This window comes from Mycteria americana, chromosome 1 (assembly GCF_035582795.1).
Source record: "Mycteria americana isolate JAX WOST 10 ecotype Jacksonville Zoo and Gardens chromosome 1, USCA_MyAme_1.0, whole genome shotgun sequence".
Classification (NCBI taxonomy): domain Eukaryota; kingdom Metazoa; phylum Chordata; class Aves; order Ciconiiformes; family Ciconiidae; genus Mycteria; species Mycteria americana.
This window is the reverse complement of record NC_134365.1, coordinates 196250713-196266306: the sequence shown is the minus strand read 5'-3', so window position 1 is coordinate 196266306 and position 15594 is coordinate 196250713. Positions and strand designations below refer to the sequence as shown.

The following is a 15594-nucleotide window of genomic DNA, read 5'->3' as shown; positions in this document are numbered from 1 at the left end:
AATAGACGTACTTAGTCTCATCTTCCATATTTTGGTGTTAAGAAAGAATTAAAAAGCATACAGTGCTGTGTAATCTACTGCTGCTCTCTTTTTCCCTTCTACGTGTGGTGCTTAACTGTCTGCTGGGGTTAACCCACAACAATATTCCAGTGGGAGACTGTGCAGTATAAAAATTAACCATGTGCTTCACAAGAGACTTCATGGTGTAAAACCTCCTTAGAAGGGAAAGGAGCTAGGAGTCCAGCCAGAGTGCGGAACTGCTAGACATGCTTTTCTCAGTAAGATCAATAAAGTATGACTGTATAATTGAGAGACAGTTAGCTGAGAATATGCTCCCAAATGGGATTTTTCTTTTGGGATCCAGCAAGCCAAATAGCGTTCTGGGAATTAATAAAGCAAATTGATAGTCCACTCAAGAATCTCCAAGGGCTTTTCAAACATTACTTACTAAAAATCATTCACATTGATAGGAGCTGGATTAAGTAAGATACACCAGATGAAGGTTTGACTTGTGCAGAAGCTTGGTTGTGTTCAAATAAGTGCATTTGTTTAAAATATTTATCGCTTATCCAGTAAATCAAGTAGCAAACTCTATTAGTGGGACATTACAGAAAAAGAAAAGTGAGATTTTTCAGAAGCTGAAATTTCATTACCCGGTCCTTAGCATCTACTTGTAATTATGGATGTATCAGTGTAGTTTCCATTGTTGAGTGAAAATATATACTTAGCACAAAATTAAATAACTTTCTTTTTCATGTAATTGAAGTAATTGAAATCCACTTGAATATTCTGTGTAGCTTTCAAAGTTTTTTTAAATTTTCAGATCTCTGAACATCTGTAGATGTTCATGTTTTATGTAGATTTCAGCAAGTAAAAATGCCCCCTCTTTTCATATCTTACATCTAGTGCTTGTGAGGTGTGCCTATTTGTGCACATACATATGTGTGCATACGCATTATTTTATAAAATTGCAGTCAACTACAGGAAATTCTAAGCAATTATAAAATTATAAACTACATAAAATTATAAAGCACTTGAATTTCTGTTTCACAGTACAGGAAACAGGCATTGTATTTTAATACACTAAAGCAGAATTGCATAAAGAGGTGTTATAATGTGATTTATGAAATCTGAACCAATACAATATTAATAACAAATGTGTAGGTACAAAACCAGTTACCATTGCTGTAGTTCATATATATTCATTGCAGATTAAGCTACAGAGTGGAGGTAATGGATTTTTAGGAGAGGTGACCAGTAATGTGTTAGATGAGAACCTGAATAACTGAATTGATTTTTCTTTGTGATTTGTGATGATAGACTACTTTGTCTAACCTTAACAGTTGGCAAATTCTCTTCTTTTCCTTCTCTGCCATCTTTGATTCTTTCTACACCACCACTGAAATCATAGTCCATTATTTACTTTTGGTTTTTATCTGCACATTTAAACCTTCCAATGAATTTTCACTTCCATGTGCTACATCATAGCTCACAAGATTGAATACCTGTAGTTTTTCTCATAAGTAACTCAGGAACTCTCTTCTGTGCACAGAAGAGTACACACTGTTATAAGTTGTTGCCACTCTCTTTTGTGGTTATTTGAAAATTATAATATAATGTATTCATTTCAAAAGTTCTAGAATGAATCTTTGTAATTTAAACCTGTGTTATTAGCATCAGTAATCATGAAAAGGGAGTTTCTTAACTTTTGAATGCATAACATTTTACAGAAACTTTACTGTATTTTATCTTATTTCATATTTTTCTGCTGCTTTAATAGAGATTATTAATTATTTTGAATAATGTTTTTTATTTCATATTCATTACAGTAGTAGATCAATTTAACAATGCAATTTATGGGAAGTACTCTGTTTATTTATGAAGTTATATCCAATTTTAAGAGAGTACTGTTTTGGGACAGATGGAATTCACTGATGTGAGCTTCTTTCTTCTCTGCTTTTTAAGATTTGAGTAGGTTTTTTATCCTAGCTATAAAATTCACTTCAATCACATGGAATTTCATAACTTCAGGATTTTATTTCCTTTGCATTGTAACTTATGTTATTCCAGGTTTTAATTATTTTGGCTGCATGAGAGAATGCTATATAAAGAGAATCGCAGTTCTGATAAATCTGTATGTGTTAGTATTTATGTTGGAATATCTGAGGCTGGATTGTCCTGAGTCCTTGAGAGAGTGACGAAAGATATGTTCTGCAGTGATCATATTTTAGCCAGCCTGTGAACATCTTGAACCCCCTCAGCCTGAGTAAGATAGAAAGGGATTCCTTTGTCTTTTTCCACTGTGAAAATCATGGAAGGTGAGAATGGTGTGTCATTTGTTTTATACAAAAGCCCATCCCAAATACAGCATTGTGTTCTGAGAACCTTTGTGTACTACTACAATTGCGTTCATATTGGGAAAGATCATAAATTATGTTTAATTCATAATATTTACAGAATAACAAGTTTTAGAACTTTTTAGTACAACATCAAATTATTTGGCTTTTGGTTTTTTTGCATTTACTTAAAATGTTCAACATGCTTGGCATTTCCTAATATTTTTATTTTCTCTTCCAGGCGAAAGGTTGAAATCATGCATACTCACAGTCTTTTCACTCTTCTTGGAGAGAGGTTGATGCTGCATACAAATACAGTGACCGTTACAACATATAACACGCTTTATGAGGTACAAATTATTAAGCATAGAGATTGTCATCTCTATTGTAAAAACTATGACTTAAATATATTGCGACTCTGTGCTTTACAATATCCTGATTCTCAAGACTTTTGAGAAAATTTTAGACAGAAATTTTAAGAAAAGATTTCTTGGTTCAGAATGTATTTTGCCATTCTTTGGATATTTTTATTAACAATGTCATAGTTTTTACATAGTCTCTATAAAACGTTCCACTTATAGCATTACAAAGGGTGATGGAAAAGATCCTGCTATTTAAGATGTTCATCATTTTACACACACACAAAAAAAAAAGAGTTACTGCAGACCTGCAATTGCTTTTACTCCTCCATTGCAATGGAAAGTGCTGGAGCCAGAGATGCCTTTTTTTTTCCTTTTCTTTTTCTTTTTTGTGCCATTCCTTTCAAGTTTACAAAATTTTGGAAAGTGCTGTTTTTCTTTTTTAACTAGTAATGCTGATAGTATGCCAAAATGCTAACTGAACACAGCCACTTTTATGTAACAGATACTGCTTGAGGCGAATATGACCTCAACGCATTCAACTGTTCTACCAGGCTCTTGTAGAAACTTCAGTTTTGATGATGAGCAATTTTGTTAAAGCAAAATATTGTCAACATCAAGTTGATCGAAACCTATGTCCTCATGCCTGCAAATGCATAAAGATCATGTCCAGTCTTCAATTATTTTTAAAATGGTCACTTAGAATTGAACCTTTTCCAGTTTCTGAGGATCTTATGCAGTAGAAAGATTTTTTTTTTTTAATTGTACTATTTTTTTTTTCAGTCACAAATAGGTGTAATGGCTAGATACTGAGGACTGATTCCAGAAAAAACATGGAAGACTAAAGAAGTGCTTGATATTTAGGGTTCTGAGTCTGAGTGATGTAGAAAAGGTTCTCCTATGATTGTAAAAACCTAAATGTCATCTGTTTGCCAATGACTTACTCAGATGTTCTTTGTTATTGCATGTATCTAAGCTTACCCTGTGTGGTTTGACCATTTGGGTCTCACACTCTAGACGTTGCTGCATCTAGATTTCTGAGAGCTTCTGTGACTGATATTCTCAGAAAATACATAACTCAGTGACAAAATTAAAGTCCTCATGGAGTCCAGCATCCACAGACATTTACATTTGAAAAAATAGCCAAAGGAAGAGAAAAAGAAGTTCAGTGCTGGAAGTACAAAAGATTTGCCAAGGAACTGATGCAGATATTTTCCATGGTCTCACATAAAAAGCAAAGACATATTTGCATTCTAATTTAAATATGTAAGGACCCATTCAAAGATATTGTGTTTACAACTGACATTAGTTTGATTATTGATTATTGATTAATGAATGAGCTAAAGTTCTGCTTTAAAATAAATAAGAATTACTAGTGAATTTATTCTATTTTGAAATACATTTGCTTGAATATACTTACTGAGAATCCCATGTTAATATCATTAAATTTTTAGCTTGTTCTTAAAAATAAAGTTGCATACGTAGAACGTGTGACAGGTATCCCAGTGTGAAAGGTGTGTGGTGTTGCCTCCATACAGATTAATTAGTTTGTCAGGTACAATTCATGAAACAGGAGAATGATCTGTCTTGCTCGTTATGTGAAGCACCAGGATTATTCCCATGGAATGCGGTCTGTGACTGTTCCTCTTTCCTAGCTGGAGAAAACCAAACCCACTTTTAAGAAATATTGGGTTTGGTTATGGATGGAAAGTGTGAGAATAACTTTTGATGTACAGTGCTCATGAAAGAATTTTTGATCTGTGTATGTATAACACTATGAGGAATATGAATTAAATATCTTTAAAACACCATTTTTGTATATTTAGTCAGCTAACTAAGAAGTTAGTTAACCAGCCACTGTACATCCATGAAAACCTTGATCCTTGCATAGAGGAATTGCTTGTTTCCATTCTTCAAGAATAAAAATATTTTACCAAAATGTTTTATATGAAGTTACAGTGAGGCCATGGTAAATGTTCTTAATAAATTTTAAAATGAACAAAGAAATGCTGTAACATTTAATTAAAAATGGTAAAAGAAACTTAATATTCTATTTTAGATTTTGACAGAACAAGTATGCACTCAAGTTGTTCATAAACCACATCCAGAGCCAGATTCTACAGTGAAAATTCAGAATCCAAGTAAGGACAATATATTATGTTTGTATGATAAATGTATTGCCTAGAGGTTGTGGGGTTTTTTGAAAGAATATGGTTCAGGAACTGAGAACAATTCATTAGGGTATCTCAAATACATATGGGTTTCGGTTACTACTTACATTAGTTGCTGTCAGCAACTTTTTTTTTTTAATGTTGTTAAAATGTGTTACGTAACTAATTTATTCTTTCAAAGTGATTCTTAAGGTGGTGGCAACGCTGTTAAAAAACTCCACGCCGAGTGCAGAGCTGATGGAAGTTCGACGTTTGTTCTTATCTGATATGATAAAACTCTTTAGTAATAGCCGTGAAAACAGAAGGTATGTCACTACAAATAGTATTTTCTAGTCTTTGACTTGTGGGTAATAGCAATCTGTTGTACTCTGTGTAGAGTTTTATACTGTATAGTAAATGGAATATATAAGAAATAAATTGAATATGTCTGTGGTAACTTTTCTTAGTTCAGCAGCTAATATTGGGTTCTTCTATTTAGAATACACTTTAAATTTTTATTCATCCTGAAGTATTTTTAAGTTTCTTCCTACCATTGGATTGATGTTCGGAGGAGATGTACCATATTCTTTTCCTCCTATTTTAACCATCATAATGTTAAAATAAAGATGCTTTGTTTGGATATATTTTGACCTAATTATTTCACTTTAGATGTTTACTTCAGTGTTCAGTGTGGCAGGACTGGATGTTTTCTCTGGGATACATTAACCCTAAGAACTCTGAAGAGCAGAAGATCACAGAGATGGTTTACAACATTTTCCGCATTCTCTTGTATCATGCAATAAAATATGAATGGGGAGGCTGGAGAGTGTGGGTGGATACTCTTTCTATAGCTCATTCCAAGGTAAGAAATGGCTCGTGGATGTTTTTTTGATACTGGTAACTCCCCCAAAGGGACTAGCAAGCTAGTTAAGATAAGATGTAAAGTGATTTAGTGCCATCTGGTGGCTCTCTCCATACATGTCACGGTAGCAATTTTTTGTCGTCGTCATAGGTCCTTTGCTGTGAAACAATTTGTAAGCTGTATGTAATATGTTGTTGAGATTCTTGTTAGTTTTTGTCCAAGTTCATGTATCATATGTTCATCCCCATAATCTGTTCTTTTCTTCTTAAGGTCACATATGAGGCTCACAAGGAGTATCTAGCAAAAATGTATGAAGAGTATCAAAGGCAAGAAGAAGAAAACATAAAAAAGGGGAAGAAGGGGAATGTGAGCACTATCTCAGGTCTTTCCTCTCAGACAACAGGAGCAAAAGGTGGAATGGAAATTCGAGAGATAGAAGACCTTTCACAAAGCCAAAGTCCAGAAAGTGAAACGGATTACCCTGTCAGTACAGATACAAGGGACTTGCTCATGGCTACAAAGGTGTCAGATGAAGTGCTTGGAAGTGCTGAGAGACCAGGAGGAGGAGTGCATGTGGAAGTTCATGACCTTTTAGTTGATATAAAAGCTGAAAAGGTAGAAGCTACTGAAGTAAAACTTGATGATATGGATTTATCACCAGAGACACTGGTAACTGGAGAAAATGGTGCACTTGTAGAAGTTGAATCTCTTCTAGATAATGTATATAGTGCTGCTGTTGAGAAGCTGCAAAACAATGTTCATGGAAGTGTGGGTATTATTAAGAAGAATGAGGAAAAAGATAATGGTCCATTAATAACTCTGGCTGATGAGAAAGATGAACCTTCTACTAACAGTACCTCATTTCTCTTTGATAAAATACCTAGTCAAGAGGAGAAACTTCTACCTGAACTTTCAAGCAATCACATTTCTATTCCAAATGTGCAAGAGACACAGATGCATCTTGGTGTAAATGATGATTTGGGATTGCTTGCACATATGACGGGTAGCGTAGATATAACATGTGCTTCAAGTATAATAGAGGACAAGGAGTTCAAGATTCACACAACTTCAGATGGAATGAGTAGCATTTCTGAGAGGGAGTTGGCTTCATCATCTAAAGGATTAGAATATGCTGAAATGACTGCCACAACTCTTGAGACAGAGTCTTCTGGTAGCAAAAATGTACCTAGTGTTGATGCAGGAAGTATAATATCAGATACAGAAAGATCTGATGATGGTAAGGAAGCAGGAAAGGAGATACGGAAGATCCAGACAACTACCACAACCCAGGTAAGTTTCAAGTGCTGTAGCCATGTATGTGTCTGATGTAATTGCTGCTCGTTGCTGCTGGATAAATTAATAGTATGAGATTTGAGAGATGTTTGAAGTATATTTCTTTAATTATATGAAAGGTTTCCATTCTCCAAGCCTATTTGCTTTGAAAATGCTGTAACATGTATAAGGATTGTGAAGTCTTTCATGTCTGTATAGAAAATATGTATTGCAATTGTGGATGCTTTAGTTTAAAAAAGTTAGCTAAGAGAATCTCTCCTTCATTTTCCTTAGCTCTTGTGGAGAGCTTAACTGATACTCTTAGAATTCTGCTTTAGACTTTCTGTTAGTATGTCTTAAGATTAGAAATATCTATATTTTACTATGAAATACACATTGAAGCATTCTTTATTCTTGCTGTACCTTTCTCAGAGCGTAGTCTTACAGCACTTTAGTATGCTGTCTTCCCACACAGGAATGCTGGCGTAAATAGTCTCCATATTGAACCTAACACAAGAAAAGGAATAGTTTAGGGATAATAGGAGAAAAACTGCAACTTGATTTCCAGACCAGAGATTATTAAGAAAAGAAGTAGTATCTACTTTCTTCTTGGAGATCCTTTCTTGTCTAGGTCTCCCTGTGAAAAATTCTGAAAAATTAGTGGTTTTGTGAGAGCCATAGCATTCTGAAAATGAGAAGGCCAAGGCAGAAGTCTACTCTTTGATAGAATTTGTACTCTCTACACACAGCAAAATATAGGATCAGTTTGAACATTTAAAGCACAGAATTCATTTTCTCACTGGCATTGTTCAGAGACTGTGGCACATAATCAAAGATTGCTTTTAAGGATGTTATCAGGTGAAAGAATTGACTACCTTCAAGATTTTACTAGCTGACTATATGTCCAGTATGTACACCAGTATTTATCTTCTAGGATTTAAAAGTCAAGCAGACTTCCTGAAACTATGGAAGAAGAACCAAACAAAAATTGCATATATTTCTCTGCCCGGTACTGTGTAGTGTGTATCAAACAATCAGAAGAAAGACTTTCAGAGATACACTCAAGTACACTCAAAGTACATGTCATCTGATGAAAGAACACAGATCAGCCTGCCCGCTTTGTTCTTCAGGGAGACAATACTTGCAGAAAAACTCCAGTGAATGGACATTTTAATTTATTTAAACAATCTGTGGTTTCCAAAACAGTTACTTTCCCTTTTAAAAAAAAGTTTAAAAATAACGGTTACTCAGACCAGTGGGTTCTGGCACACAGAAAGAACACTCTATGTCTCTATTCTATGGTAAGAACCTCTGTTTTGAAGAGAAAATCAGATGGAGCTCTTGCATTCCCTAGACAGGTATTATAAGAAAAATTTGGGGTTCTCTCATAAGTATTTTTTCAAAACTGTGAAAATCCTCATAACATCAGTGACAGACTATCAAGCATTGTGTAGGGATCCTTATATTTAAAAGCATTCTGTCTAATAAAGAACAAGCCCTGAAAGCTCTCGATAGGAATAGTGTATCTGTTACTATCAGTTCCCAAATACCTTATGTTAAGTCTTAAAATTAAGACTGTTAATACCGTGGAAACTGATAAATGGAATGAATGGAGGATAGCAAGAAAAAGGAGCAGACAGTTTTTACTTTGAAATGTGGATTTTTGTTTAAAGAGTAAAAGACAAATGAAATGCCAGTATTCATTTGTTATGTACATATGTGCACACATAAAGACAGTGGATAAATCTTTAATGAAAAAGATAATCTGACTTTGTACTACCTACTGTAGAAAATCCTGTTGGTGTGACTTGGGGACTTTTCTGTTCTTTAACCTCTTTACTTGAAGAATTTCACCTGTAAGAGTTGAATTATAAAAATGTAAATTCCTCAAGCTTGTAATTATTTGTTAGGATTAAAATGATACATAAATCTTAATGAACTTCTATCAGATCATTGTAATACAGGAGAAACAAAATGTTTTCCAAATGTTTTACTCTTAGCTACTCACAAAATTCCTAACATATCATTTGGATCTGCAAATTATCTACAGACTGTGTACTCAAGAGTCTGACTCTACAAGTTATTTAACTCCCTTGATTCTCCATATACTACTTAAATTACAGTTATTTCCCACTAAAATCAATGATAAACTACCATGAATTGATTTAAGTCTGTAGCTATTATTATCTCTTTTAAATATTTTTCTTAAAAACAATTATCAACTGTGTAACCACCAGAACTGTTGTTATCTTCTAATCTCTTCTTTGGGTGTTTTGAAATACCTTGTAAACTGTAAGCTGTCCATAGTTAAATCTTTTCTGTTTAAAAGAAGTTAACCTTAATTAAAAAAAGATGGAAATATGTATTAAATAAAACATAAATCAAGTATTATTGTTTTCCTGAGTAAAGAGCAATGTTAATTTTAATATGTGTCTACAGTGGAGCCAGAGGTTGGAGTTTTGATTGCAGCATGCATGGGAACTGCCACATTGGATCTGATCTCTTTGAGACCACTGAAAACACTGAAAATGACTTAGAGGCTGGCCACCCAAGTGTAGATAGTTGGATTTCATGGTGGTTTATGCAATGCACATCAAAGCCCATTCTTGCAAATACAGTATTATTGGCTAGATAAAAGCTCTCCTGTTATGGTACAGTTATGATACCATTACTGCTGCTGACATGACAACTACCTGTAGTTGTACCCAAAAGAGAACAAGTGGTATGTGAATGGAGTTGCTAACCTCAAATTCTCTAAAAACAGATCTGCAATCAGCTCCCCACCTTATCAGTAAGAAGTAAGCTGCCTTTTGTTCAAGTGGACTGAGAGGAAGCAACAAATGGCACAACTAAGTAGAGATGGGAACTCGTGCATACATCTAAGAAGAGTTAATGCCTTTCTCAATAGTAGATCAAATACGGAAGAATATAAAATTAACTCTTTCCTATGGTCCCAACTAGGAAAGACTGAAAATAGAATTGAAAGCACTATGCAGACGATTCATGCAAAAAATTCAAATCTTAGATAAGTCTAAGAAAAAAAGAAGAGTCATTTAAAGATAACGTTAAGAAAAACGTAGGAAATGAAAGCAACAGTAACAGTTTTCATCCCAATTGATCAAATTTAATGAAGGAAACCTGCCCTGCTTTCAAGATGCTGGCTACAGAAGATCAAAATAGGCTAAAGATCTAAGAAGCTTTCCAGCTCAACTCAAATGCCTTGTCCATTTTTACATTGCTAGCACAAATATTTTGTAAATGTCTTCTTGCTTTTAAATGTCCAGATTTAAAACAGGATGCTGAGATCAGGAAATGAATATGTGAGCAAAGGAAGTATATTTTCTATTTTGCCAGTTTTAAGCTAATCTAAAGTCACTTTAAAATAATTTCAAGGATCAGAATTTGTATTTGTTCCTTTCAGAGATGTTGCATATTATAAGTACTTTCGTTGTTATGAATATTTGCCTCAAATTCATTCAAAATGTTTGTTCTTTACTACTTTTTCCTTCACGATATTCTCCATCATATCCTCTATGTGTATCTTTTACTTTTGTCTTTAATCACCGAGTGGAAACAGTTATGACTATGTAGGTATTGAAGGAGAATTAAATTAACATCCACCACCTGTTGGGAGAATCTAAAGAATGTCCTGAGGATCCATAAAACTATTAACCAATTAACAAAGTGTAACAAAATTGGGAAAATGAGATTTGGGAGACTAGACTTGATTCTCTAATGATCCTGCTAAAAAGACCAGATAAATAAATTGGTTTTGGCAAATGAGGAGCTGTCTAAAAGTACACTGATTCCTTGAAGCCATCACCCTGTAGTTTGCCCATGTTTTGAGTCAAATATTCAAAGAAAATTATGTTATCAGCACAAAAGAATGGTTGTTTCCTATAAAAAAGCCTTGTCACTGCTGACATTGTACGTGCTGCATTTGGTCTTTTCTGTAGTACTTCAAGTGAAGAACCTGAGTGTAAAACATTGGTGAATAGCTGAAAGGAAGGCCAGCTGTAGCCCATCAGTGCTGATTGATTTGAATTGGAGCAGCTCCTTTACTGAAGGATACTGCCTGCCTTGGAATATCAATATCTCCTATAGTTTGTGCTCGAGTCCAGTTTTAGCCCATCCTTTCTCAAATTCTGTGATCCATTCAAAAACACATCATAAAAAGTTAACATGATTTTTTAAATTCTTGTTGATGTAGGCAGTACAGGGTCGATCTGTCACCCAGCAAGACCGAGATTTACGCGTTGACTTGGGATTTCGAGGAATGCCAATGACAGAAGAGCAGCGACGACAGTTTAGTCCAGGCCCACGCACAACTATGTTTCGTATTCCAGAGTTTAAATGGTCTCCTATGCACCAGCGGCTCCTGACAGACTTGCTTTTTGCACTAGAAACAGATGTACATGTTTGGAGAAGGTAGGTGGTTGTTTCTTCTTTAACTCCTGTTTTGTGTGTTTCCATCAACGAGGAAAAATTAGATGTGTTGTAGAGGGGATGTTACTGGGATAGTGGAAAGGGAAAGAGTTGGTGTTAGCTGAAGTGCCCTTCTGTATCTTGTATCTTCCCTTTTCACCCCTTCCCAGCCTGTAACAGCTTTATTTCACAGGTAACAATTTCTGTTTTCTTGAGAGATTGTATAACTCATACATACCTAACTAAACTCAGCTGCTCTTTCAGCTTATGTTTAGCCGTAGAATCTGCTGCTTCTGTTTCAGACATGAGGAATACTTGTGTATGTGCTAATGGCCATTTTTTAAAACTGATCAATTAAAAGAGAGCTGCTCTGCCTGCAAACCTTATAAATAAAAAATCTTTCCTATAACATTTTCTAAGGAATCACTCTTTCTAGTTGACAAATTTTTTTTTGCATGTCGGCTCCTGGTTGTAGTTAGTCTTGGTGATTATGTTATATTTTATGACAGCAATGTGATTTCCTAGGTTTTTTGTACACTTTAACAGAGATACTCAATAACTTACTGTTATCAGAGCCCTTAGGTATAACAGACGCTATTTAGTCTAATTTCCAGGACAGAATAGTTCATTTTCAGAAAACTTGAGCATAGTTATCCAAGGACCAATTTAGATTGCATTTAATTTCCAGTTCAGTGAACTGTTCTGTGACAGTCACTAGGAAATAGACAATTTTGATAATTCTTTTTGGCCAAATATGTGGGAGGGGTTTGTACTTTGTGTTTAGGTAATGCTTGGAGAGTAAAGTTCAGTTTGTATGTTTTCAATTGAAGCCTTTAATTTTTGTTTGCTGGCTGGCAACAATGTTGTTTTTGGAAAAGAATATACTTATAGACTGAGTATTCCTCAATATTTTCACACAGTGTTTTATTTTTTTGGGAAGTGACTGTTTCATGGGACAACTTCCCACCGATTAGGAGTTGCTGAGATTTTAGCTAATCTTATTAGCATCTGTGGCTTGCTAAGTTATTGCTAATGCTAAATTTAATATTAGTTAATAAAGTTAATATTAGATCAAGGCATCACCATATTATCAAGTTTCTCCTTTAAAACACTAGCAGGTGTTATCATAAGGTGTTATCAACGGTGCTTCAAATGGCACTGGTGCAGTATGGTGAACTCTTAATATTAAATAATAACTTTCACACTGAAGAAACAACCCCACTGCTTTCAGCAGAACTGCCTGTGAAGTGAAGTACTGGTTGATGGGAATAAAAGGTTATGAGCCATTGTTCTCAACTGGGTAGCTGAAACTAATCCTGGTGTGAAAATAGGTAGCAATCAATTTGTTCGTTAGACTAGTCCTGTTCATATTTTTAGGCAATTTACATGCAAAGTTTTGTAGACAAGATTTTGCCTTTATATGAAGGAAACACTCATGGTCTGGTTGCAAAGAATAAATTTATCTAAACTTTTATTTTAATTGTTTGTTTTTAATCCATCCTTTCTTCTGTTCTTGCAGTCACTCCACAAAGTCTGTGATGGACTTTGTCAATAGCAATGAAAATATTATTTTCGTACACAACACAATACACCTCATTTCCCAGATGGTAGACAATATTATTATTGCTTGTGGAGGAATTTTACCATTGCTGTCAGCAGCCACATCCCCAACTGTAAGTACAATATTTCCACCTAGTGGTCATATTAGAAATTGGGTTTACTAATAAAAACCACTATTTGCAGCTGACTTTCCTTCTTTAGGGTCCTGTCACCTCTCTGCGAATTCCTTCAAAAAATTTAAATTTATAATCGAAACTGTTAAGCTTTGATATACAGAGTGTTTATAATATTTTGCATTTGAAATGCTAATTTTATTAGAGAAGTAGTGTTAAGTAGATATTTAATATTTCATTTGAAAGACCATTAGGATCATGGTTACAAATCATGATTACTGTAACAAAATTACATGCTTTATGAATAGTCATTGATATTCATAAATCTGTTTTGCATGGCCACCATTTGTTTGCATGCCAAATGATACCAGAATTCATCCCCTCACTACTCTGTTTACTTCTTCCTTCAGTAGGTCCTGACCTTCGTTTCCTTTTTTTTTTAATCTTGTATTGAAATAGGCTGATATTTTTATCCACTCCAATGTTCTTAGTAAGTTGTAATTTCTTAGGTGATCACAGTTCAGGCAGGCAAAAGTAGCCTAATAGAATGCTTCATGAAAAAGGGAGAAATATTTTGTAAATATTGCCTTATTGTCAGTAGTAATTACAGTATTTGAATGTGATGCCTTGTCTGTGCATATATGTGTAACTATTTCTTTCATACTAAATGTTTTATCTTGAACATCCCGTAAGCGTCTGCAGTCAGTATTGAAAGTCTTTGAAAGGGGAGAAAATGAGGCCGAGAAGGGACAAAGAGGCTCCTCTGAAGTAGTGTGGCTAGTAGGCACTGGAGGCTACAAATGTAGTTTGGCAGTAAAAGCTCAATTCCTTGTTCTAGCCATTTGGCAATTGATGTTACTTTACTTTGCCTCTACTATTCTAGTTAGCTTGCGAAAAAAACCATTTTGCACGATTTTATTTGAAAGGTATGAATGTATGGACTAGCAATTGGCTAAACTTTAATATGACTTTCAGCCAGGCAATTAATGGCTAAATGCTGTGTCTTTATTATTTTCACTGTGATAACTGGGAAAATATTTGCTATAAGCAAAAGTGCAAGACTCACAGGAAAGACTTTAGTTCTCTGTAGTCACAAGAATGGCATGAAGGTTGCTGAATAAAAGATTTTGCAAGTGCTTCATTGTAAATATTGACAAGGATGAGAGAGTGCACACCAAGCCATCTTGAGATGTAGGCTGTACTACCAGTCTTTAGATAAAAGGACATTGGGAGATATTTTTTAAAACAAACCTTTTGGACATCATTTGAAAATGAAGATATTTTCTTTGTCATCTTTTATGTAAAAACGTAAAACAGGCACATCATTAATTAGGCTGCAATTTGATTGAATGGTCTTGGTGTTTTTTAGCTCTTATCTGGGTTTATGACACTGCAGAGCCATTCTATAGAATAATAATTTTGCAGTTCACCATTTCCCTCTATTCTGGATAATAAATATATATATGAGTGTGTGTGTGCGTATAGATAGATAGCTGATACAACTTTATAAATTCAACATCCATTTGTTAAAATATTGTGTGTTGATACTGCCTTGCTACAATAGCAGTAATTTTCATGTATTGATAAAAAAGACTACATTTTGAAATTTGTGTATTATGCATGCATTTCTCCGCTACATGGGGACTATGTGTATTAAATGCTCAATTTTGCCATCTGATTAGGATAATAAAATAAAAATAAATTATGAAATAAACTAATTCACTGAAAGATCTGTAGTTGGCTTCAAACTGAATTAATCCTACTCTGAAATTAAAAAAAAAGTTATTACTTTTGTCGCAGATGTACAGGGAGGTTGGGGAGAAGTAATTGATAAAATCACAAATTAACTTCACCTGGAAATAACCATTACTGTCTAGATGATGGTTTCATAATCACTTCCACCTAGCAGAGAGCTTCTTCCATCGCATTCAACTCCATTCCTGTTCTGTCATTGCCTGTCCATAAACATTAGCAGGAAGGTGGATTTATTCATCATTGTGACAGATACAAAGAGCGGAGCACATCCTTCCTTCTTCTTAGAGAAGGTGCTCTCCCTCAGTATTATTCTGGATCACAGTTATGAAGGGACCAGATGCCCTGTTGAGCATCAGACCACTTCTGAATATCCATCATATGATGAATGAAAAGAAGTTTCATACTGATTCCCAGACTTCTAATACTTTTGCATCCTTGAACTGCTGGGGAAAAAGTGGATGGGCTGCTGGTTAGGAATATATTTCTTCTCAGTCTTGAAAGGGCAATGTAGTCCAGTGCTTACAATCAGTTACAAAAGACTGTCTCACTCTCCTCCTTCCAAGAGCTGCTAATTGGAGGAGAGAAAAGAACTGAAACTGGAAGATTTATATAACGTCTCCACTGCATAAAAACACTTACGGCAGGCCTTCTAGTGATGCTTTCTGCCGGCGTAACTCTCAAGGGAGGAATGAGCTAATACTCTCTTTCCCTCACCGATTCAAAGAATCACAGAATCAGAATGTTTGAGACTGGAAGGGACCT

General features: G+C 34.8%; 1 protein-coding gene across 1 annotated transcript in view; it reads left to right on the top strand.

Annotated features, from left to right (window-relative positions):
• The window catches only part of NBEA (neurobeachin), a 235388-nt gene that overhangs the window by 80651 nt on the left and 139143 nt on the right, over positions 1–15594 (top strand). Inside the window, exons 17-23 of the mRNA XM_075498349.1 lie at positions 2578–2686; positions 4755–4836; positions 5048–5171; positions 5515–5707; positions 5978–6997; positions 11190–11407; positions 12924–13077. Of these exons, the coding sequence (XP_075354464.1) occupies positions 2578–2686; positions 4755–4836; positions 5048–5171; positions 5515–5707; positions 5978–6997; positions 11190–11407; positions 12924–13077 (1900 nt within the window). The remainder of the gene's footprint in view (positions 1–2577; positions 2687–4754; positions 4837–5047; positions 5172–5514; positions 5708–5977; positions 6998–11189; positions 11408–12923; positions 13078–15594) is intronic.